Genomic DNA, 23,351 nt, shown 5'->3' with positions numbered 1-23,351 from the left:
TGTTTATCTTATTGTGTTTGTAGATGATATTTTCATAACTAGTAGTGATCATCAAGGAATATTACAATTGAAAAAACATATGTCGAATCAATTGCAGACGAAAGACCTTGGTAAAATCCACTATTTTTAGGGTATTGAGGTAGCTCATTCTAAAGATGGTATGGTAATTTCTTGGTGGAAATATATTATGGATATTTTAGAAGAAACTGGTTTGTTGAACGTTAAACCAACTGATACTCCTATGGATCCAAGTGTTAAGCTTTTACCAATTCAGGGGAAACCTCTATCTGACTCAGGGAGGTATATGAGATTGGTTAGAAAGTTAAATTATTTCATAGTCACACATCCGGATATTTCTTTTGTAGTTAGTGTGGTAAGTTAATTCTTAAATTCTCCTTGCCAATAACACATGAGTGTTGTTATCCAGATTCTGAGATACATCAAAGGTTCTCTAGGAAACGGTCTTATTTATGACGATAAAGGACATACTAAGATAGTTGTATATTGTGACGTTGATTGGGCAGGCTCACCCATTGATAGACGATCGGTCCTCTATTTTTGTGTACTTGTTGAAGGAAACCCTGATATCCTAGAAAAATAAGAAACAAAATATAGTTGAAAGATCAAGCGTTGAGACAAAATATAGGGATATGGAACTAGTAACATATGAGCTTGTTTGGTTAAAGCAGTTGCTTAAATAAATTCAGTTTGAAAAAACAAGACCAGTGACACTTATTTGTGAAAACCAAGCTTCATTGCATATTGATTGGAATCCAATTTTTCACGAGATGACCAAATATATTGAGATAGACTGTTATTTTGTCAGAGAGAAGATCGATTCAGGTGACATTGTCACGAGCTTTGTCAACTCTAATCATTAATAGGCAAGTGTTTACAAAATTCGTATGAGGTTCTAGAACTAATTATATACTCCCCGGCCTGAATTATAAGCAAATATGCTCTTTTTAGGTTCATTGAGTAATGAATGCATCTAATATACATAAAAGACAAGATACATTCATTATTCAATGAACCTAAAAAGAGAATATTTGCTTATAATAATGGCCAGAGGGAGTATGTGGCAAGCTTTGTGCATTTGACTTATAAGCTCAAGCTTGAGAGGGAGTGTTAATATTTGTATATAGAATATTTCGTAGAATATTCCTTAGTCTATCTAGAATAGCGTAGAATATACTATAGTATATTCCATTATGTAATTAATATAATAAACTATAAATCTCACTATATAATGCAATATCCATAGTGTTATTCAACACACGATTTTATTCAAATGTCTCTCACTCTTTTCAATAGTATCCATCTGGATAGAAATTTCATTTTTTTAAAATGACCATTTGATGAGAAATAACCCTTTCAGACATCTTGAAATTTTTGTCATCAAAAATTAGGAGATTTTCAGGAAAGTCATTACCACCAACTATCTTTACACCAAAGATTGACGAATCACATCCTCAGATGAACGAACCGCATCCTCATATATGCTTCACTCGGACACTAACCAAAATGTTGTTGATACCAAGTTGTTGGTGTAAGTGGTGACTTGCACTCTAAGATAAGAGAGGAATGTGAAGTAAAAAATGATGAACTGAACATAGAAACTGTTCAAATGATATAGTTATCATTTAATTACATATAAATTGTTATTACCTTTTTGCACAAGCTAACTAACTGGAAAGGTTAGCTACAAATCTAACCAAAAATTGCTAGCATTGTGTGACCGGACTGCGGGTTAAAGTCTGCATAGTCTTCTTAATGATCATCATATCAAAGAGATTTTCACCACAATTCTTCATAGAATGCACCAATATGTGAAATCGTGAGACATATATTACATCCTTCTCATTCTCTCTTATATGCATTAATTCATTCTATCTTCTAAGTGATTGCAGAAATACCTTCTTGACCTTGTCACATCATGTACCCGCGCTTCTTTTAAAGTTACAGCATTTGAAATTTTATCAAAATTCTCAACATCAACACTCTTAAGAAAGAAAAATATTGTCTTGCAATCATTCTTCTTTAATCTTTGAATCCAATTCTCCGAAGCTTGGTAGGATTAACATATTGAAAACCAAACAAAAGTTTCATTTGAACGTGTCTTTTATTTTTAATTTTTGCCGTCAAGAATTAGGAAATTTTCGAAAAAATCATTACCACTACCTATAAAGTACAGACACTGACAGCGACACTGTTATCCTGAAATTTCTTGAAGTATTTAAGAGCGTGTATTAAATGCAGATAGCCTTGCAAGTTAAGGGTTGATTCCTAAAATAAAGGCTCTTTAGGAAATCAAGATTTGTGTATGGGAAAAATAAATAAAAATGTTGAGATAAAGTTACGTCGACGGAAAAGAAGTACGTAAACAAAGTATAAAATTTGGTCGAATCGACCAGAATATGGATAGCAGAAGTAATAGTCGAAAATGGTCTTATCGACCACAAAGGCTTCCAGACTTAAAAAATTTCATCATTTTGTTTTGCCAAAAGCAAGCGTCGAAGCCAGGAACAGTTGATCTTTAGAAGCCAAGGGGCGGGAAGTTTCAAATTTCAAGATTGTGGACAGTTACTTAAAGAGATCGTGTGTCGTAGGCGCTAAATGGATGGTGAAATCCTGCTAAGCAGTTTTTCCTAGTTTCATTTTCATCCGTAGATTTCCTTAGGCGGTTATCTTGTAAATTACTATAAATAAGTCATTTCAGTGTAGAATTTGTGTGTTCGCTTGTATACTCAAACTACTTGCCAAAACTCTGCCCAAATTCCGACGTCAGGAAAAAAGAGTTGCTAAGTATTTGATGTACGTGAATCACCACTTTTATTTCAATGCAAAATCTTTACATTTCAGTCATTTTCTTTGAAGCTTTTACTTGCATTCTATTGACCTTTCAGCAATCACTTTATGTTTTCGTATATGTTGACACTCTTTTCGTTACAAGTTTCGAATTCACAAAAGAGTCGGTCAGCCCTTACTTCGTTTAGAACAAACCTGAATCAACAACCTTTTGTCGATCACGAGTCACCATAGTAGGTCAAAATCAGTGAATATTTAGATTTGTCAAGTTATTCCATTTAGGTTTTGTCTCCGTCGATCACGAGTTACCTGTCGGTCGAACCCGAACTATTGTGTGGAAAGCCATTGTACTTGTTCCCTTGGCCTTAGAAAACTGTTTCTTGGGTAGGTATTTTCGACAGAACCACTACAATACCAAAATCTCAGCACATGTCTTAGGACTTTGGGAGGACCAGCGATTGTTTACCAATTTCCACAGTAAACAGACACTGATAACAATTTTTTTTTAATAGATAAATTATATGTAATCACAATTGTCAGTACCAGTTTTGGACACCGACACTGGCCCAAACACATTCTTTTTCAACAGTGCTAGAGCCACTAACCACCTTTACACCAAAGATAGAGGAATCACAATCTAACATGTGCTTCACGCGCACACTAACATAAATGTTAATGATGCAAATTGTTGGTGTAAGGGGCAGCTTAAACTCCGAGAAAAGAGAAAAGTGAGGAATGTGAAGTGAAAAGTGATGAACGTTACGTAGAAACTTCGTGGATTATCATTAAATTCCGCATACAGAGTTATTGCAAGAGCTAACTAGCAAGGCTAGTTTCTAATCTAATCGACTTGGTTTAATTAGTCTTCAACGGTTTACAATCGTTGGAACTCATTACCCCTTCTCGTCTAAAGAGAGGTTGAAGTAATTCCTGAGAACACATATTCAATGGAAGAAGAACCTTATCGTCACGATTTACTTTGCTCATTGATCGTTCATCTTCAATTACTCAAGTATTCCACTTCAAAAAAGTGATTAATTTCAAATATTTATTCTATCTATAGTATTCCATCATGCTATATATTTTCTTTCACAGAAAGAAAAGAAAACAAAAAGCATGTCAAAGAACAGTTACTACGTATTGTTTATTTATTATCTTTAGAGTTCAGCAGAAAGATTCAACTTTATTATTAACAGAAAAACCAATGATGATGAGTACCTAAAGACATCGTTTAATAAATTTAAAAATTTGTTTTTGATACATTCAGAAAATATATATTGAAAAATTATCTTATTTAGAAATCTTAAACAATGTCCTTAGAATTTAGAACACTTGCTAGCAATAGCCTTTAAGAAATTATCTAACAGTTACCATTTCATGACAAAAATCAAAGCACTAGATTTTTTTTTTCTCTTTTTTGCCTTTATGAATCATAGATCAAAATCCCTATGCAACGCCAAAAGCAAAGTTGATTCGACTTGGGAGAGTGCAAGGTTTAAAGGAATGAAATTATTTCTTACAACTAACATCAGTGTTGTCTCTGACCCTAAGCAACTCTAGACCATGTCTATTGCAATATTATGGGCTCTTCCTCGTGTATTCTGTTCAGAATTTGTTATTTGTTTCCATTTGCTAGGATCTTTACAAGTAATCATTACATGCACTAAGCATGACATAAGGGTGAAATATCTTAATTTAACTTAGAAGACAAAGCTAGGCAAATCAGTGCGTTAAATTGATAATCTAACAATATCAACATCCTCTCTGGGACACAACTATTGCCTGGGCTTTTAGATAAACACTAAAGCATTTGATAGGTCAGAACACAGACTCTTGCTGAGAAGCCATTTGAATGTATCCGCCCTAATGTCATGTGATTTCCAATTTGCCAAAAGCATCCTGCTTATCCAATCAGAAGACATGACAGCAGAATTTGCTCCTCAAAACAACTTTAGCAAATGGAAATCCCCCCTTTCTTCCACCCATTCCACTAAAATAACAATAAAGAGAGCTACTCTGCAATTTACTTGACAGTCTGGTAAAACTGTAAAACTGAACAAGGAAGTCGTGATTAAATGACCACTTTCCTTTTTACTTGGCTGAGTCTTATTTCCATTAGCAAGTTACAGCAAATAAATTCAAAAACCCTGCCATTTATTGTACACTTATCAAATAACTTTGGAGGATGAGGGGTACTACTTCTCTAACTAAGCTGATGATGTAATCAAACCTACATACAACAAATGTTGATATTAACATCATATACTAACCTGCTACTTAAGTTTCCTCTATTAGCTGGCAAAGGTTGAGTTTATTTTTAACATATGCTGATCCTGAAACACAAAACACATTCTTGTGCATTGGCTTATATGGTCAAAATTACCATCAGACCATCAAATAAGGAAACTGCTCTACTGAAATTTTCCTTCAAGGAGGATTGTATTTCACTGCATGCTACTTCGAGTTAGAACTCTATCTATAAGCATTTGCCTTCCAGACAAGTCTTCTTCATAACTAACAACCTGCATGAGAAGTATGAACTTGTTAATTACCATAAGTAATCTGGATATGGTCATGACGGACGTGAAATGGAATTCAACCAATATACTGTAAATTGTCATTAGTCAAAGCCTGTGCAGAAACTGAATCATTCTTTTTCCCATGAAAAACAGAACTTAAAAGTAAAAAGAGCTGCATGTGATAAAACCTGAGATTCTGTTTGTGTTTCACTAAAACCATCATACATTCCAGCTTTTCGCTCTTGAGGAGGAGTCTCACCATTATCTCCGTTTCTTCCATTTCTGAAAAGTATAAGATCAGTACTGATTTATATAAAATTGAAAAATGATATGCAAGATGCTTCCATTATAGTTTATACTGTTATTACATCATTATTAGATAAATTCTTACAACAAATATATCTACTTTATTTGAACCAGTAGCATCTGAAAAAATGCTACAAACCACTGAGATAAGTATATTTATTGAATATTTCTACTTGACTCAAATGAGCTTATAAGCTAGTCAAATCTACTATGAGAAATACCAGACACAGCCTAAACGGTGAGATGACAACAACAATAAACATTTTTAATAGGGAAGTTTGGCAAACCAACCTGTTTAACCAGTGCTTTGATAATCCGTAGACAGTGTGAGGATTTGGATTGTCTTGGCCAATGGCTGAACAATCAGATGAGTAAATCTATTGTACTGTAAAGGATCACTACTACATACAAAAAAATAAAATTATAAAACAGAGCACAACCTCCATTGAATTGATCACACTTAAAGGATACACTTCTCTCACACCCTGTATTCCCTGGAGACCTCTGATCATGCATCTTTGAGAAATAAGAAGAAAAAAGAGTGGTTTATGCAAGAGCAATTCAGGAAAAGTAGAGTAAAATAATTGCTTTTAAATATACGTCTGCATACAATACCATTAATAAATCAGCATTCTTACCTTGCTTGTCTGCTCTAATAAGTCCTCTATAGCAGTAGCAACATCAGGACCAGCATGGGATACCTCCCGAGAATCTTTGAGCATATTGTCTTCAGAAAAATTAAAGTCAGAGACATGAATGCCTGAATTGACTGCAGAAGGCGCCTTATTATACTGGTCAGGTTCTTCGACGAGCCTTGCCTTTTTGCTATTAATGCTTGATGTTTTAGAACGAGTCCTATGATTGTCAACTCCCCTATCTACATTTTTATTTGTTGTGCTTCTCAAACTTTGTGATTGACTTGGAAACTGGGACGGCGTGTCATTTATCATTCGAACAGCCTGGGTAGGAAATTGACTCACTGTGCAAACTCCTGCCTCTCGGTCTTGACTAGTGACTTCTTTGGGCAAAAATTGATCAATTGCAATAACTCCATTCTAGAAGAAAAAAAAGCATATTGATAAATACCCTTTTTGTCCTTAACATAGAAAATGCATTAAGACTTGCACACATAACAAGATGTTTATGAACAAGCAGTCATCAAAGCTCTCAGTGTCCAGGACATATACACTATAGAAATAATACCTGTTTAACACATTCAAATATCCATTCAGATGTAACTGATCGGATCCCCCACTTACAAGAAGCCTCATACTTGGGCCCATTGGTGAATTTACACAACAAATGGGTGACCCTCTTAGACAATTTCTCTGCAAATTTAGCTCCTAGAACCTTACACATGTTCCAAAGTAGAATTCTGTCCTTCTCCTCATATTGTGAAACACAAAACCGGAGGCTTTCAAAACCAGGCAAGGGAACACGGCAGGGAAGTGGAGAATAAAGAATATGACTGTCCACATCCAGCAAGGATCCATCCTTGAACAAAAACATCACAATCACATTATCAGTATGCAAGAAATCAAATCTGCAAGGAGTCCATCTAACAATAAAAACAATTTATTACCATTATTATTCAAGATTCACAACACAAATAATTCACTGAAGTACTTGAGGAATTTCTCGGCACAATCAATTATATATAAATTAGCAGTTACTATGCAGGCTTATAAAGTTGACCAAATATGAAAAGAAGATTTCTGGAACTAGGGCTGCCGATCTATATCAGTTGCATTGCCCCACAACCTGGTGTAGCTCAAAAGTAAATTAAGCATCAAACATACAAACATAGAAGAGATGCGTTGTTGGGTAACTGGGGGCCACTCCTTACAGGTGGGCGGTGGCACACTTTGGCAAGGCACATAAATGAGAAAGTAAGCCCTCTTTAATATGGACCCTTTATTATTATGGAAGGAACAGGAGCAGTGGCTTATAGATTTAAGATGCCTAAAGAGAGTAAGACTCAAGCTATCTTCCATGTTAACTCAAAAAAGCAGTACCTACTATCTATCAGCTTCAACCATTGGCTGCTGCTCTAATAGACGAGTGGGAACTGCAACCCGAGATTCATGATGCTATCTACCTTCATTACAACAACAGTGGATCTGCAGAGGTGCTAGTTGTTATGTGGAAAGACTGCCGGAATTGTCACAATTCTAGGGAGACATTTGAGGCATTGCGACAGTCTTTTCCCTTGTTTCCCTTTGAGTGCAAGGTGAAAGCTGCGAGCAGGGGTATTGATAGACACCACATAACTAGGAGAGTGTGTGTGAGGGGGAGTTCCTAAGTGCAATTAGACTTTGTTTATTAATACAAAGGAAAGGGAAATTAATTAGATAGCTGGGATTTGATTCACTCTTGTTAGCATGATGATGACCCTTGAACCTCACCTTTCTTGTAGCTGCATTCAACCTCTTGAGTCTAAACCTCCTTGTTGCATGGGATACTTGAATAGTACTTGGGGTGATTAGCTCTAATTCTTCATTATTTTCCTAATTGCTTCTACTCTATGTTGATCCTATCAGTTTTATTGCAATTTGCACACAATTATAGGAAATAGAAAAAAAACAGGCATCTTTGTTGATGCTTGCAGTAAATACTATCATTATTTATTATATATAAAATACAGCAGATTACTCACAAAAAACAACATATCAAACTTCACTTCATGCATTGCATTGGAAACAATATTAATATGATTTATGATATTGTTGGACTGTCTTGAAAGAATTTCCTTCTATTTTTCAGAAAGCCTCCTTCAACAGTAATACAAAAGTTTAGTTAGATACTATGGTAAATTTTAATGAAATTAGAGGTTTAATCTATCATATTTTACCACTTTCTTTAATATGGTTGTTGGTCAATTTCAACTCGTACATTAAAAAATGTATTTGTCTTTTGTTGATAGATTATAACTTTGTTTCGCCTGGAACTACCTTGCTAACACATTATTATTTTCGAGTGGTTCATTCAATGGTACTATATAGAAGTTTGCAATTAGGATTTTTTAATGGTGATTTAAATAAAATCAGAGCTTTTATAGAAGTATTTTACCAAACAACTCTAACTGTAAAAGTAACATTTAAGCTAAAAAATATGAAAATTACAAAACATCTTTGACTTTATTAAAGCTCTTTAAAGACTTAAGGCTTAATTCTATTTTTAGTCACTTAAGTATTGTAATTGTGTGATTTTGGTCCCTTATTAATCGCACAAATTAAGCAACCATAAACTTAAAATTGGGGGGAAACATTAAGAACCCAATTTGCACAATTGAAAACAGGGGGTGCAAAAAACACACAGTTGTGATACTTCAGGACAGTACAAATTATTAACTTACAAGTATTTCTAAGATCAAAAATTGATGGACAGACACACTCCTTGTTTACCCTCCTCACTAATGCTTCTACAAGTCTTCTCAAGTCTCAACAGTCAACACATGAAAACAACCTAAGACAAAGCTACCGTTGTTTTGTGATGGAAGCCACCCGAATTTTCTCTTTGATGACTTCATTCATGATTCTATCTGGTCTTTTGTGACTACCCATCCAGTGTAGAATGGTCATCTCTACAATACCGGCCTTAATTTCTTATCACTCTTATTGCCCAGTACTCAATCCCATTCGACATTCTAAGTAAGAGATAAAATTTTCCTCTAAGGTTGTGAATGGTACTTTTCTAACACAAATTACATCAGAAACATTTATATATTTGATCTACTCCATTTGATTCCTATGGTTAACAGTTGCTTCTATCTACCTGTCATTTTGTATAATTTTCCAACATTATTTACTTATAAAATGTATTTATGAGATAGTGTCTTGAAACAGTTTGGTCGTGATAAGGTACGCCTTTCACCGCCAACCAACATCCCGGTTTATTCAAATATATAAATAGAGATCTATAACCCATTGAACACCTTAAAAAGAAGATAACCCAAAAATAAACTTGAAAATGGAAATTCGAATGTGACTAATCAGGCTTACCTCCAAACAAGATCGTATCCAGTGACTGGAAATATATTTACTTTCATAATCAACTGTTGACCTGGGTTTCACACCATGACATTCAATAGTATAGTGGATAATCTGTTTTGTTTGCCCACTTATTAGCTCTCCTCCCCCTTGACTTATCCATTGAACAATCTCAGGTCTCTGCCAAAAGAGATCAAAACTAAATTAAAAATCAACTCATATATATGTTTAATGTTTTTTTGGGGGGAAATATATATATATATATATATATATATATATATATATATATATATATATATATATATATATATATATATATATATATATATATATATATATATATATATATTGACAGGCGGTGACTATTTATTGCAGAAACTGGAAGAAAAAAAAGTAAAAACAATATAATGCCAATTAAACAGCACATTAAGAATATTAACACATCATTAAACTCGTTATAATTTCATATATCTTACCCTTTCTTCTGGAAATAAATTTGAGAAACAAAATGTTTTCCCTTTGAAAACATGAATTGACTTCACATGTACATTGGAGTCATGTTGCGTACTCTTTTGTACCCTCAATGTTTTATCAGGATGTTGAGTTTGCGGCATAGTTCTATCTGATGCTTTACCGAATGTGACAACATTCATACCCATACTGTGTTTCTCTTGTTTGCTTTTATCCAATGATTCTGGTATTGTAACTCCAAAGTCCTTAACACCCGCCACCTGATTAGTCTGATAGCTTTGACGAAAGCTTGAGCTTTTACTTTGATCCATAGGCATAATGCCAGTTACTGCTCCTTTTCCTGAGTTGGCAGAATTTAAGAAATCAGAAAACAATTAAAGCTATGGACTCCATTAAAGTATATTCACAAACAATTTAAGAAAAAATAAATAGATTAACCAAAAAGCAGACACAGAACACAAATAAGGACATCATGTAAGGACACCTTTTGGAAGAAGAAGATCACATGCAATGTGTCGTCGAAGAACGGGGACTTGTTTCTTTACACGGTCACAGTCTTCAAGCCATGAGGTTTTAACAACATAAACGACACCAAGAGCGGCAATACTTCTTACCTCCTTCTTTTCCCTGTAAAAACATAAATGTATGTGAAGATAAATCATAAATACTGGAAAAGGAATGTTTGCCAAATTATGTCCATAAGAAAGTCATATTTGTGAAACTAACATCCAGGAATCATCTACACTGATACAGCTAAAAAACAAAAGACCAAAATTCAGAAAAATTATCAAGAAACAGAGACATTATATGTATCCATTAAGTTTATTCTTAATATCATAATAGACTTACATTTCTGTAGGATTCCCAATTACTATGTGTGTCAACTTATCATTAAAATACATGTATCGGGAGCCTCCACCTTTACGCACCATATTAACAAGCTTCCGCATTTCAGAAGCTTCGAAACCAACAAGTAATATCCTACATTCTGCCAAGTACAGGTCATTGTCATCGGATTCAGAATCATTGGCAACAGCACCGTCCAAGTTCAATTCATTCTGCAATGGAGGTGCTTCAGCGTCTGCCTCTTTAACAAATAATGGAACATTTGAAAAAGACGACATGTGTTCTGACTGTGTAGCGTCTAGATCTAAATCCATAGACTCGGCACAATCAGAAACTAGCATATTTGAATCTGCGGCTCTTGAGGATGACCCAGATTGCATTTTCCCAATATCCCTTTCCTGGCTATGCTTCACAGTTGAGTCCCTAGTCACCTTACGTGAAGATAAAGATCCACTCTGTACAGGGTAGGACTCCTCATTCAGACATGCTGTCCATAAAAAATACAAATAAACAAAAATCAAAGCCAGTGAAGAAAACCATGAAACTCCATAACAGAGAGTTTGATATAAGAGAGTAAACTGAAAAAGAATAACCACCACTAACTGAAGCATACACTAAAATCCCAAGGCTTATCAGACATAGTGCTGAGCTCAAGAGTATCCTAGTCTCTAGAACTATGCAACTGACAGATACTCACATATATTCATTACATTCCCCCGTTAAGCTCATAGTGGTTGAGGCATAGTCAACACCTTAAGACTATCTCTAACCACAAACGTAGAGAAGATAGAGGCTTAGGATTGACAATGTGTTAGGATCTTCATAATTATTGTATAGTTTTGTTATAGGTATATCGTATGATTTATATTTATTGTGATTTTTTCAATTAGCCTATATAAAACAGACTTTGGGTGTGTATTTCAGACAGTCTCTCACATGCTATCTTGTATTCTCTCGGTCAATTCTAAACATGGGTTTAGAGTCGAATGTGAGCTGATTCTCATCCGTGCTTACCCAATAGATTGACTGTCTAGCAATGCAAAAATTAAAATTTCATAAGTGTTGTTTTATATCCAATCCCTACTGTCAACCGTCATGATCCTCTATTAGAATGTGATCTCTTCAATTCCTAATTATTGTTCCTTTGGATGTGGGTTTTTTTGCCGCACACCACCTCAGTCATGTATGGAGGTGACACGTCTTTTTCGGTCACTTTCTTCTTTGTCTGGGTCACAAGACTGTCCCAGTCCTAGATCTATTATAGTTTTGCAATTTTGGGCCTCTGTCATGCATCAACTTCATTATACAGCTATGTTAGGAGCGCCCATTTTCTCTCTTCCCTAAACTTTACCATGATTTTCAGGTCTTTTAAGGCCTGATCTAACATCCATATTGCAACACATGATAATTTCTTACAGTTGTTCAAGGAACATTAGCCCTCTACTCATGCTACATATCGCCCATTCTGATTTCTTAAAGTGGCTTTGGAAGCGTCATGCCCCATTTCCTACTGCCTTTGTTGTGCAACTGTAATCCGAAAATCACTTGCATGCTTGTCTCTCTAAAGAGCCTTCAATTAGTCTTTGGATTCTGAATTATGGTGCCACCAATCACACCTTTGGTGACTAATCCTTACTCTCTACCCTTTCTACCTCTGATTATTTACCATCAATTAAATAAGCAAATGGTTCTCAAACACAGTTCAAAAGGATAGGTATTGCCCATTGGCTCTGTACTAAATGTCCCAGATTTTTAATTTGCGTTCCACTAAATGTTCAATTTGGTCACTCTAGCCTAGCTAAGTTACAAAATTTGGTGCCAAGTTGCATCAGGCTATCCAATCTTCCCGGAGAATCTTGTCAATTTGGGAATCATATCCGCAACTCATTCCCTAATCAGGTCCATAGCCTAGCAAAGATACAAATGTTGGTGCTAAGTTATCCAATCTTCTTTGTGAGTCTTGTCAATTTAGGAATCATACTCGCAGTTCATTACATAATCAGGCTCATAGTCGAGCCACATCTCCCTTTGTCTCGGTCCATTCTAACATCTGTCTTCCCCACCACCTCAAATACTCATTCTTCACCACCACCAAACATTGTCTTGACTAAGGGTGGCAAATGAGCATGTTCTCCCCTTTTAGGGCCGCTGTGCAAAAGCCCGCAAAAAAAAGAGGGCAGCACGGGACATGCACTGCACCTTTTAAGCCCAAAAATGCAAAAAGTTATGTTAATGTTCGCACCAGCAAAAAGCCCGCAAAAATCGGAACGGGTCGGACACGTTAATGAATAATATGATATTTCACTGGACTCTATCAGACACGACATTAGAGAAGAGGGTCAAAACTATAACTACTACCGTCGTATTCAAAAACAAGAGGTAAAATAAACATTGAAAAGTATGAACAATAGTAAGGCGGCATAGACCATACAACGTACCAATTGAAGTGTGGGAAATTCTTGGAAATATAGCCGGTGAATGACTCACCAAACTCTTTAACAAACTTATGAGGTCAAAGTGAATTTTGGACGAATGGAGAAGAAGCACTTTAGTTTCAATCTATAAGAACAAGGGGTTTGCAAAATTGTGCAAATTATAGGGAAATTAAACTTGTGAGTCATACCATGAAGTTATGAGAAATAGTGATTAAACGGAGACTAAGAAAAGAGACTCAAGCTATTGGAAATCAATTTAGTTCTATGTCTGGGAGGTCGACCATGAAAGCAATCTATCTACTACGACGTGTGATAGAGCAGTATGACATGGACCAACAAGACTTGCACTTAATTTGTATTGACTTGGAGAAAGTGTATAATAGAGTGCCTGGAGAGATTTTGTAGAAGGCCTTAGAAAAGAAAGGGGTTAAGATTATAATTTAGTTATCCAAGATATGAATGAAGGAGTATCGAATAGTATGCGTATACCGGATGGAAAGACCAGTGTTATCAAATTGCGGCGCCATGGCCGCTATGGCGGTTATACATTGCGGTTTTTGAGTTGCCACAATAGTAAATATTGGCTGCTATTGCGGGTTTTTCTACCCTAATCCACAATAACAGCGCCGCAAAGTGGCCGGTATGGCGTGATTTTGGATCTCCGCCATGGACCACCGTCAACAATACTGGAAAAAACGAATGATTTCTCCATTACAATAGAATTGCATCAAGGTTAAACCCTATGACTCTACCTTTTGACTAAAATTTTGAATGTAATCGTGGAACTCATCCAAGAGTTAGCACTGAGAAGTATACTTTTAGCAGATGATATAATACTACTTTAAAAGTCAAAAGAGGATTCAAATGAGGTTGGAGACGACCCTTAGAAACGCATGGATTTCGCCTAAGCAAGAGTAAGACAGAGTGTATAGCATGTAAGTTTGGTAAAAAGATAATTACTTATAACTCAGAGGTGAAAGTTGGAGACTCCATGTAAGCGATCCCAATTAGTGGGATAAAGTTTGACGGTTAAGAATCAACGCGGGAATAAAGTAAGAGTAGCAGAGATGAACATGTTGCATTGGATGGGTACGAAAATATTAGAGAGTGTAGGGATAGGACCTATAGTAAAAAAGATGGTGAAAAACAGGTTTAGGTGGTTTAGGCATGTAGAGAGAGGACATATAGATTCTATTGTAAGGAGAGTAATTTAGATGGAGAGGAGTCAAACAACTAGAGGTAAAGGAAGACCTACAAACACTATAAGAAACTATTATGAAAGATTTTGAGATTAACGAATTGGATAGAAACATGGTCTTTGATAGAACATTGTGGCGGAATTTGATCCATGTAACCGATCTCAATTAGTGGGATAAAGTTTGATGGTTGTTGTTGTATCTGTTTTCGCTAAATTATAACGAACTCTCCCTCTGTTTTGTTGTGCAATCCTTTCCTAAAACGGGGGTAATGGCAATACATAGCCAAAAAAATAACCTTATCAGGAATCTATTAGAAAGTCAAGAGACTCAAAATCCAGAATTTAGGATCTGTTGATATTTGTAAATATATAGTGTTAATAATATTTGTATACAGAATAGTCCCACATCGACTATATCATATAATTAGTTGTAATCTCTCTATATATAATAAAGTCTCCGTAGTGCTTTACAAAACACACGGTTTATTCAAATGTCTCTTAGTCTCTCGTATTTCAACATGGTATCTAGAGCCTACTGAGAGACAATCTTTACCGCGCTTTACCCGGTTGACCCACTGTCGTCCGGTGAGAAATTTTTTGGCAAACCGTGTCATAACTCCGGTTTGCCTTCCATACACTGCCGTGACTCATTTCGGCATCTGTTTTCAAATTTCTCCGGTTGCCGCCGCCATTCGTTGTTGCTGCTATTGTTTCCAGCAACCTTCCGGCTAACTAACCTTACCGGCAGAAACGTCTCCACCGATTCGGTCGATCCCGACGATTTTTCCATCGCCCCACTTGCCACCGTGCAACTGTTCCAGATCTGATACTCATGGCTACTCAGAACTTTACGCCAAATTACGATGATTTTCTCAAGTGGTATCAAAATTATCAGAACTCAAATTATACTGCTTCGATTGCACACACTGGTAATTCATCTGCTTGCCTTTCTCAATCATCTTCTCTTGGATCCTGGGTCCTTGATTCTGGTGCGTCTGATCATGTTACTGGTAATAAAAATCTTTTCACTTCCCTCTCTACCTCGGGTTTCTTACCTACTATAACTTCTGCCAATGGTTCTCAAACCCGATCTGAAGGGATTGGTACTGTTCAAATTCTACCTTCTCTCTGTGTTACTTCGGTTCTTTATGTACCTAATTGTCCATTTAATTTACTTTCAGTCAGTCGTTTAACTCGGTCTCTTGATTGTATTGTCACTTTCACTAATAGTAATGTTACCCTGCAGGATCGGAATTCGGGACGGACGATTGGCGTCGGATGTGAGTCTCAAGGCCTTTATTACCTCTCAGTGTCATCTCAGGCAAGCTCAGCCAAAGATTCTCCACTCACTATCCATGCTCAGTTAGGTCATCCTAGTCTTCCTAAACTACAGAAGTTGGTGCCAAGTTTATCGAAGGTGTCTAATTTACATTGTGAGTCGTGTCAGTTAGGGAAACACACTCGTAGTCAATTTCCAAATCGAGTCAATAAACGAGCTTCATCCCCTTTTGCTTTAGTTCACTCTGATGTTTGGGGTCCCTCGCGTACTGTCTCTACACTTGAGTCTAGGTATTTTGTCACCTTTATTGATGATTTTTCACGTTGCACGTGGTTATTTTTAATGAAAAATAGATCTGAATTATTCTCTATTTTTGAAAAATTTTATAAAGAAATAAAAACTCAGTTTGGTGTGTCTATTCGTACCTTAAGAAGTGATAATGCTCGTGAATACTTATCCCAACAATTTCAAACTTTTATGTCTGGCAATGGTATTCTCCACCAAACATCTTGTCCTCATACACCTCAACAAAACGGGGTAGCCGAACGCAAAATTCGGCATCTCGTAGAAACTACTCGGACCCTACTTCTCCATGGTAACGTTCCACTTCGGTTTTGGGGGGATGCTGTGCTAACGGCATGTTACCTTATAAATCGCATGCCCTCGTCAGTCCTTAACAATAGAATCCCTCATTCAATCCTTTTTCCCAATTCCCCACTTCACCCAATTCCTCCCCGAGTCTTCGGGTCCACATGTTTTGTACACAATCTCTCTCCTGGTCTTGATAAACTATCAGCTCGATCACTAAAGTGTGTCTTTCTTGGTTATCATCGATCCCAAAAAGGTTATCGTTGCTACTCACATACTCTACAACGATACCTCGTATCGGCCGATGTTACTTTCTTCGAGTCTGTTCCATATTTCGAGTCCAGCCAAGTAACTCCGGAACCCCTTCAGGATAGTACTCCCACACCTCTTCCGGAAGTCCCATTTCCCATTATCCACCATCACTCTAGCCCTACGGTTGACCCCCCCACTTCTCGCCCACTTCAAACATATCAGCGTCGTCAACCCACGTCTGTCACACCTATCCCTGAGGTAGTACCTATCCCTGAGACAGTACATGTCCCTGAGGTCATTGCAGACTCTCCTCTGACGCCTTCGCCATCATTGGATCCGATCCTGCAACCTGAGTCTGATCTTCCGATTGCCCTTCGAAAAGGTATACGTCAAACACGAAATCCTTCTCCACATTATATTGATTTATGTTATCATCGTCTTTCTCCTCTGCAGTATACTTGTTTGTCTTCTTTGTCTTCTGTTTCTATTCCTAACACTCCAGGTGAAGCATTATCTCACCCTGAGTGGAGGCAAGCAATGATTGACGAAATGTGTGCTCTTCAAAGCAGTGGTACTTGGGAACTAGTCCCTCTACCCCCTGGAAAATCTTTAGTAGGTTGTCGTTGGCTTTATACAGTGAAGGTTGGTCCAGATGGTAAGATTGATCGATTTAAGGCTCGCTTGGTAGCCAAAGGATACACTCAGATTTTTGGGTTGGATTATAGTGACACCTTCTCGCCTGTAGCCAAGATGGCATCTGTTAGACTTCTTCTAGCCATTGCAGCCATTCGACATTGGCCTCTTCATCAACTTGACATCAAAAATGCTTTTTTACATGGTGATCTTGAAGAGGAAGTATATATGGAGCAACCACCTGGATTTGTTGCTCAGGGGGAGTCCTCAGATATGGTTTGTAGGCTACACAGGTCTCTTTATGGTCTTAAGCAATCTCCGAGAGCTTGGTTTGGCAGATTCAGCACTGTCGTACAACAGTTTAGTATGGTCCGTAGTGAAGCTGATCATTCTGTGTTTTATCGTCACTCTACCCAAGGGTGTGTCTATCTTATTGTATATGTGGATGATATTGTCATAACTGGCAGTGATCAGCAGGGAATACTCCAGTTAAAACAACATCTTTCGAATCAATTTCAGACAAAAGATCTTGGTAAACTCCGCTATCTCTCGAATCTAAAGATGGTTTGGTGATTTCTCAGCGGAAATATGCTATGGATATTTTGGAAGAAACAGGTTTGTTGAACGCTAAACCAGCTGATACTCCTATGGATCCAAGTGTTAAACTCCTACCCAATCAGGGGGAGCCCCTATCTGACTCGGGAAGGTATAGGAGATTGGTTGGAAAGTTGAATTATCTCACAGTCACTCGTCCGGACATTTCTTTTGCAGTTAGTGTGGTAAGCCAGTTCTTAAATTCTCCTTGCCAAGAACACATGGATGCTGTTCTCCGAATTCTGAGATACATCAAACGTGCTCCGGGAAAAGGCCTCGTGTATGAAGATAAAGGACATACTCAGATAGTTGGATACTCCGATGCTGATTGGGCAGGGTCACCCATTGATAGACGATTCACCTCTGGGTATTGTGTACTTGTTGGAGGAAACCTTATATCTTGGAAAAGTAAGAAACAAAATGTAGTTGCAAGATCAAGCGCCGAGGCAGAGTATAGGGCCATGGCAATGGCAACATGTGAACTCATTTGGTTAAAACAGTTGCTCAAAGAACTTCAAATTGAAGAAGCAAGACCAATGACACTTGTTTGTGATAATCAAGCTGCATTGCATATTGCTTCAAATCCAGTCTTCCATGAGAGGACCAAACATATTGAGATAGACTGTCACTTTGTCAGAGAGAAGATTGAATCAGGCGACATTGTCACAACTCACAAGCTTTGTCAACTCCAATGATCAATTAGCAGATGTGTTTACAAAATCTTTACGAAGTCCCAGAACTAATTATATTTTTGGCAAGCTTGGTGCATTTGACTTATATGCTCAAGCTTGAGGGGGAGTGTTGATATTTGTAAATATATAGTGTTAATAATATTTGTATACAGAATAGTCCCACATCGACTATATCATATAATTAGTTGTAATCTCTCTATATATAATAAAGTCTCCGTAGTGCTTTACAAAACACACGGTTTATTCAAATGTCTCTTAGTCTCTCGTATTTCAACAGGATCAAATCAATCAGCCTAGCCTATCTATAATAATGGTGAAAATATATCAAGAAAATAAGAGTAAAGAAATAAATGAATAACAGAAACATACTCTAACAAATAAAGTCCTAATGTTTAGTTTTAAACCAAAAGGTACCACAAGATAGAATTAAAGCATAAAAATTACCTCTCCGGACAACAGATTGATCAAACCATTTCATTGTCACAATATGAATGTGGCCCCAACGTTTTGCCACCTTATACTTATCACCTTCAGGAGCGTAAGAACAGTCAAGAACACAAATAGACACCATGTTCAAACCTCAACAACAGATCTTTGAGTTGAAATATTGACTTATTCAGTCAGAGGATCAGATGCACATAAATTAAAACAAACTTTTCATACTTTTACACTAATTGCAAGTACAGAAGGGATACTAATCCCTAAGGCAATACAATAGAGGACGATGAGACAAGCAATATTCCAAATACCACCTTACAAATAGATGAATATTTGCATGTCCGAAAGAAACATAATTATTTGATAGAATTGGCAAAAGGATATATCAGAAATCAAATGTGTGCACTTCTTTGTCAATTCTGCAGAGTATTCTCCACCATTTTGTAGAATAAGCTTTTCCATCTCTTTCCGCTGATCTGAAAAAACTCAACAAATTAGCATAGAAGCATTCTATTATGACCAATAATAAAAGACATAATTTATAACCTGGTGGGATTCCAGTCACGCAGATCTTTAGCCCCGAGAAAGGAAGAACCTTATATGACTCTTGAGGAACAACGCGATGCTCATCTGAGCATTGTTTTAACCATTCATAAGTAACTATTGGTTTCTTCAGGATATTCAAAGCCCACTGCCAGACATAACATGGTGTATATTAGAGTGTACATAATAGAAATAAATTTAACAGCAATCAAAACCACCACAAAGATTGGATAGGTGTGGAATTGGTCTATAACACCAAGGTGCAAGCAAAACAGACAGCTTTAATATTACAATAGGAAGATGAACTATTAGTGACCATCTAGATGCAGTGTTGAAATTTGCAGTGTTGAGATTTATCCGAACCCAAATCTAAATGAGACAGAGATCAAAATAAAAAACATAAGAGCTCCATTAAAAGCCATATTAGCCGCAACAATCAACAATTTGGGACGTAACCCAAGAAAGAAACAAAACAAAAAGTGACGACCAAAGAAAAATGTTTATGGTAGTCAATCGCACATAAAGGAATAAACTTATGTTTTTGACATTATTGTTGTATTATTTATTGTATATACATGTGCTTTTCTACTACACACTTGTACTACAAATTGTATACAGCTTCTTTCTTGGCTATATATAACACTAAGATGTACAATGAAAGACACTTGCATGTGATCCATTATTAATTTACAGTATCTTAAAATATTTAGTTCAAGATAAATCAAACACTGAAAACATCAACTTTGAACATAATTGTGGAGAGAGACTAAGACTAAAGCATGTAAGATACTAAATAGTCTTAAATACAAACATGGTAATGAACCTAAAAGATTTATACTGCTATCTAAATTACTAGTCAAAAGCAGTGTTAATTATTTCCAACTATGACCAAGACCATAAGCTTCCTCCCTTGGACTAGATGTTGTGTACTCTCTTCAACATATTTCAAGCAATAAGATAGCTTTTTACATTGAGTTTAACATGCATAACTGCATACAATTCCCCAAGTGCTTTTTGTGATACAATGGGTGTCAGGATAATTATATGCAACAGAGAGTATAACATATAAGCTAATCAGAAATATGATTTGAATACAACGGAAGGTAGGACGGAAGGAAAGACCAACATGTCATGCTTAAGAATAATATAAAATTATAGAACAAAAACTTCATGTAGCAGACCTTGTACTTTAGAGCCAAAACATTTTTCACAATGACAAAGTTCAAATCTGAGGACGGTTTAGTCTGTAGAGCTCCCCCCATTTCAGTCACTAATTTTTCTATTTTAACCTGCAAGGTCGCGCATACAATAAAAATGGCAATTAAGAACAAAACTAGGAAAGGAGGAGTGAAGGATAAAATAAGAAAATAACTGAAAACTTATGAGCCTTCAGCACAATGCTGACAAAATTTTGATCAAAATTAAAGAAATTAAAAACAATGAAGAAAACAAAAAAAAAAAATCAATGTGCAATAATGAAAAAATAGAACTGAAAATATGAATGGAAATAAACTATAATAAACCAGAATCATTAACAATTTGTAAAATCAGAATTTATTTATGTTAAAAAATGAATTTTATAACTTTAATTTGAAGTTAGAGTATTTCTCATAGAAATAAATTGGAATCCATCTTTTTCCTGCATCTTTTTTTATTCAACTTCAAGGAGTATACAATTCAGAGAGGGTGGCAACTAGCAAGCAACTCATTGTGCTTGTCAACCATATGAAGAAGATGGGCAAAAGGAAAAATTAATATACAACAGAAACCTTCTGTTAGTAAAACAAAAAATACAAGAACATGCAAACATGGATAAAAAACCACACGATACCTTCTCGTCCGCATCAAAGCCAGAGGCAAGTATTTTGACACCGTCCATAGTAAAGCAACAGGTGAAACCTTGTTTAGGCAGAGGCCTTCGTTCTTTAGCACACAAAAGAACACATCTAGGACCTGTTCAATAATAAAATAAACAAAACTGAGGAACATCGGCTTCCTCAATTTCTACGATGAAAACCCACACGACAGCACATGTGTGTGTATGCGCGCGTGCGTGCCCGTGTGTAAACCACCACTGAATACTTAAACCTTATCAAATTGGAAAATGAAACCTCGATACTCTGATTGTTCAGTCTAACATTAAAATAAATAAATAAAATCTATCATAAGAAAAATCCTCCCCTAATACCACATGACGAAATTTCACATCTAAGTTTCTGCCATTTTTCCCTAGATCATGCAAGAGCTTGGGATCTTTACATGGTGATTCCTAAGTAGCAACGACACTTCGGATGAAAGACATGTCTGTTATTCAACACTTGACACCACACCGACACATGTAGTTACATTTAATAGTTGTTTGAATTACCGGTAACATCCCTCTTTTTCACATCATGAGGCGCGGAGAGTGAAAAGCTACAATAGTTAGCGTCTAATTTAAAGCACGGTGACGGTACCAACAAACTCAAGCTCAATCACTTATATTTTCTCAGATTATTAAAAGTGTCTAGATGTCTATATGAGTGTTTGTGCTTCATAGGTTTTTCAAGTCTCATTTCAACAATGAATCGCATTGTTATTCCACTCATCAATTTAAAAATCGAATGCTAAATTCCTAACAATAGCAATAATCATAAGGATCTGAGATTGACAATACATACCTAGCATTTTACAGCCTTTGGATTTAAGATCTTCAAATTTCTCCTGAAAAACAAAAACAAAAAACAATCACAAAATGAAATTAAAAAAAAAATAGAAAATGCAAAAATGTGAAAGCGAAATTGAGGAATTACGTGTTTACTGCAAGAAATAATGTGATAATCATTGGGGCCATTACGGGAAGGATCGCAACAAAGGTGAATCTGAGCGCCGTTATTTTTAACGGCGTCATGAAGCGTGTCGAATACTTCCGGCGGAACTAGGTTTCGCGACATGAACACGTTTACGCCTTGAAATGACTTTGATTTTGACATTTTCGTCTTCTGCGATTAAATTAGCTCTCTCTTTCTCCGTTCTCTTTGAGTTTGGGGATATGGTGGTGGTAGCGCAATTTGTTTCACTGAAATTTGGAAGAGGAATGAGAGTGCAGTGGAGTGAAGTGAAGAAGATGATGATTTGGGGAGAGGTTTTTGTTTGATTAGAAGTAGGTTAAAGAAAGGGTGAGTTTAAACAAAAACGCGGGAATGTGAGTTTTGTGGTTTAGATTTTGGATGCAGATGATGGCGCTGCACACTCTAGTGTAGTGTGGTTTGGCTTCTTCTAGATGATGGCGCCCTAATGTTACTCACTTATTTGACATTGGTATATAGTTATAGTTATTCCAATATAATAATGTTACAGAAATGTAATATTTCTAAGTTATGGTTAGTTAAAAGTTAAATATAATAATAAACGAATATTTTTGCTTCCATAGATGTTTCTTCAGAAATATTTTTTAAAAAAATTTTGGTTTTTTTTCTTAGTTGCATCTCCGGAAACGTAAAAGTTTAAAATAATTCTAAATTAATTGAGGAAATCACAAATTAATTAAGTTTATGAAATTTTTTGTATCTACATCTACGGAATTAATTAAGTTCATGTGTATCTTCTGTATCACAACAAAAGGGGGTTCCACCATTTTCTCCGCTCTCTTCTACTCGGCTAGAATTTTTATTGTTTTAGTTTTAGGCAGAAAATTCACCATGTAATAGTGATGTATCTTCCACATCAGGGGACTGTCACAACTCTAGTTTTAGGAATAGATTTTGATTTTAATTTTGTA

General features: G+C 36.2%; 1 protein-coding gene across 2 annotated transcripts; it reads right to left on the bottom strand.

Annotated features, from left to right (window-relative positions):
• Positions 1 to 4,164: 4,164 nt before the first annotated feature.
• Positions 4,165 to 22,890, bottom strand: LOC131596011 (uncharacterized). Of its 2 annotated transcripts, XR_009282137.1 has the most exons (18): positions 22,384 to 22,890; positions 22,252 to 22,294; positions 21,423 to 21,544; positions 20,773 to 20,880; positions 19,595 to 19,739; positions 19,433 to 19,524; positions 19,055 to 19,148; positions 10,943 to 11,426; positions 10,578 to 10,720; positions 10,099 to 10,433; positions 9,635 to 9,802; positions 6,837 to 7,127; positions 6,272 to 6,688; positions 6,105 to 6,149; positions 5,925 to 6,010; positions 5,516 to 5,609; positions 5,079 to 5,330; positions 4,165 to 4,955 (listed from the first exon to the last, which is right to left on the bottom strand). XR_009282137.1 is itself a non-coding variant. In XM_058868558.1 (17 exons), the coding sequence occupies exons 1-17, from the start codon at positions 22,561 to 22,563 to the stop codon at positions 5,253 to 5,255; spliced, it is 2,925 nt and encodes a 974-aa protein (XP_058724541.1). In that variant the 5' UTR covers positions 22,564 to 22,890; the 3' UTR covers positions 4,165 to 5,252. The 2 variants fall into 2 exon arrangements, 1 of the variants encoding a protein (XP_058724541.1); XM_058868558.1 differs by having other exon boundaries at positions 4,165 to 5,330.
• Positions 22,891 to 23,351: the final 461 nt, after the last annotated feature.

This window comes from Vicia villosa, linkage group LG4, assembly GCF_029867415.1.
Source record: "Vicia villosa cultivar HV-30 ecotype Madison, WI linkage group LG4, Vvil1.0, whole genome shotgun sequence".
Taxonomy (NCBI): Eukaryota; Viridiplantae; Streptophyta; class Magnoliopsida; order Fabales; family Fabaceae; genus Vicia; species Vicia villosa.
The sequence above is the reverse complement of the archived record's forward strand: the minus strand, read 5'-3'. Positions and strand labels throughout refer to the sequence as shown.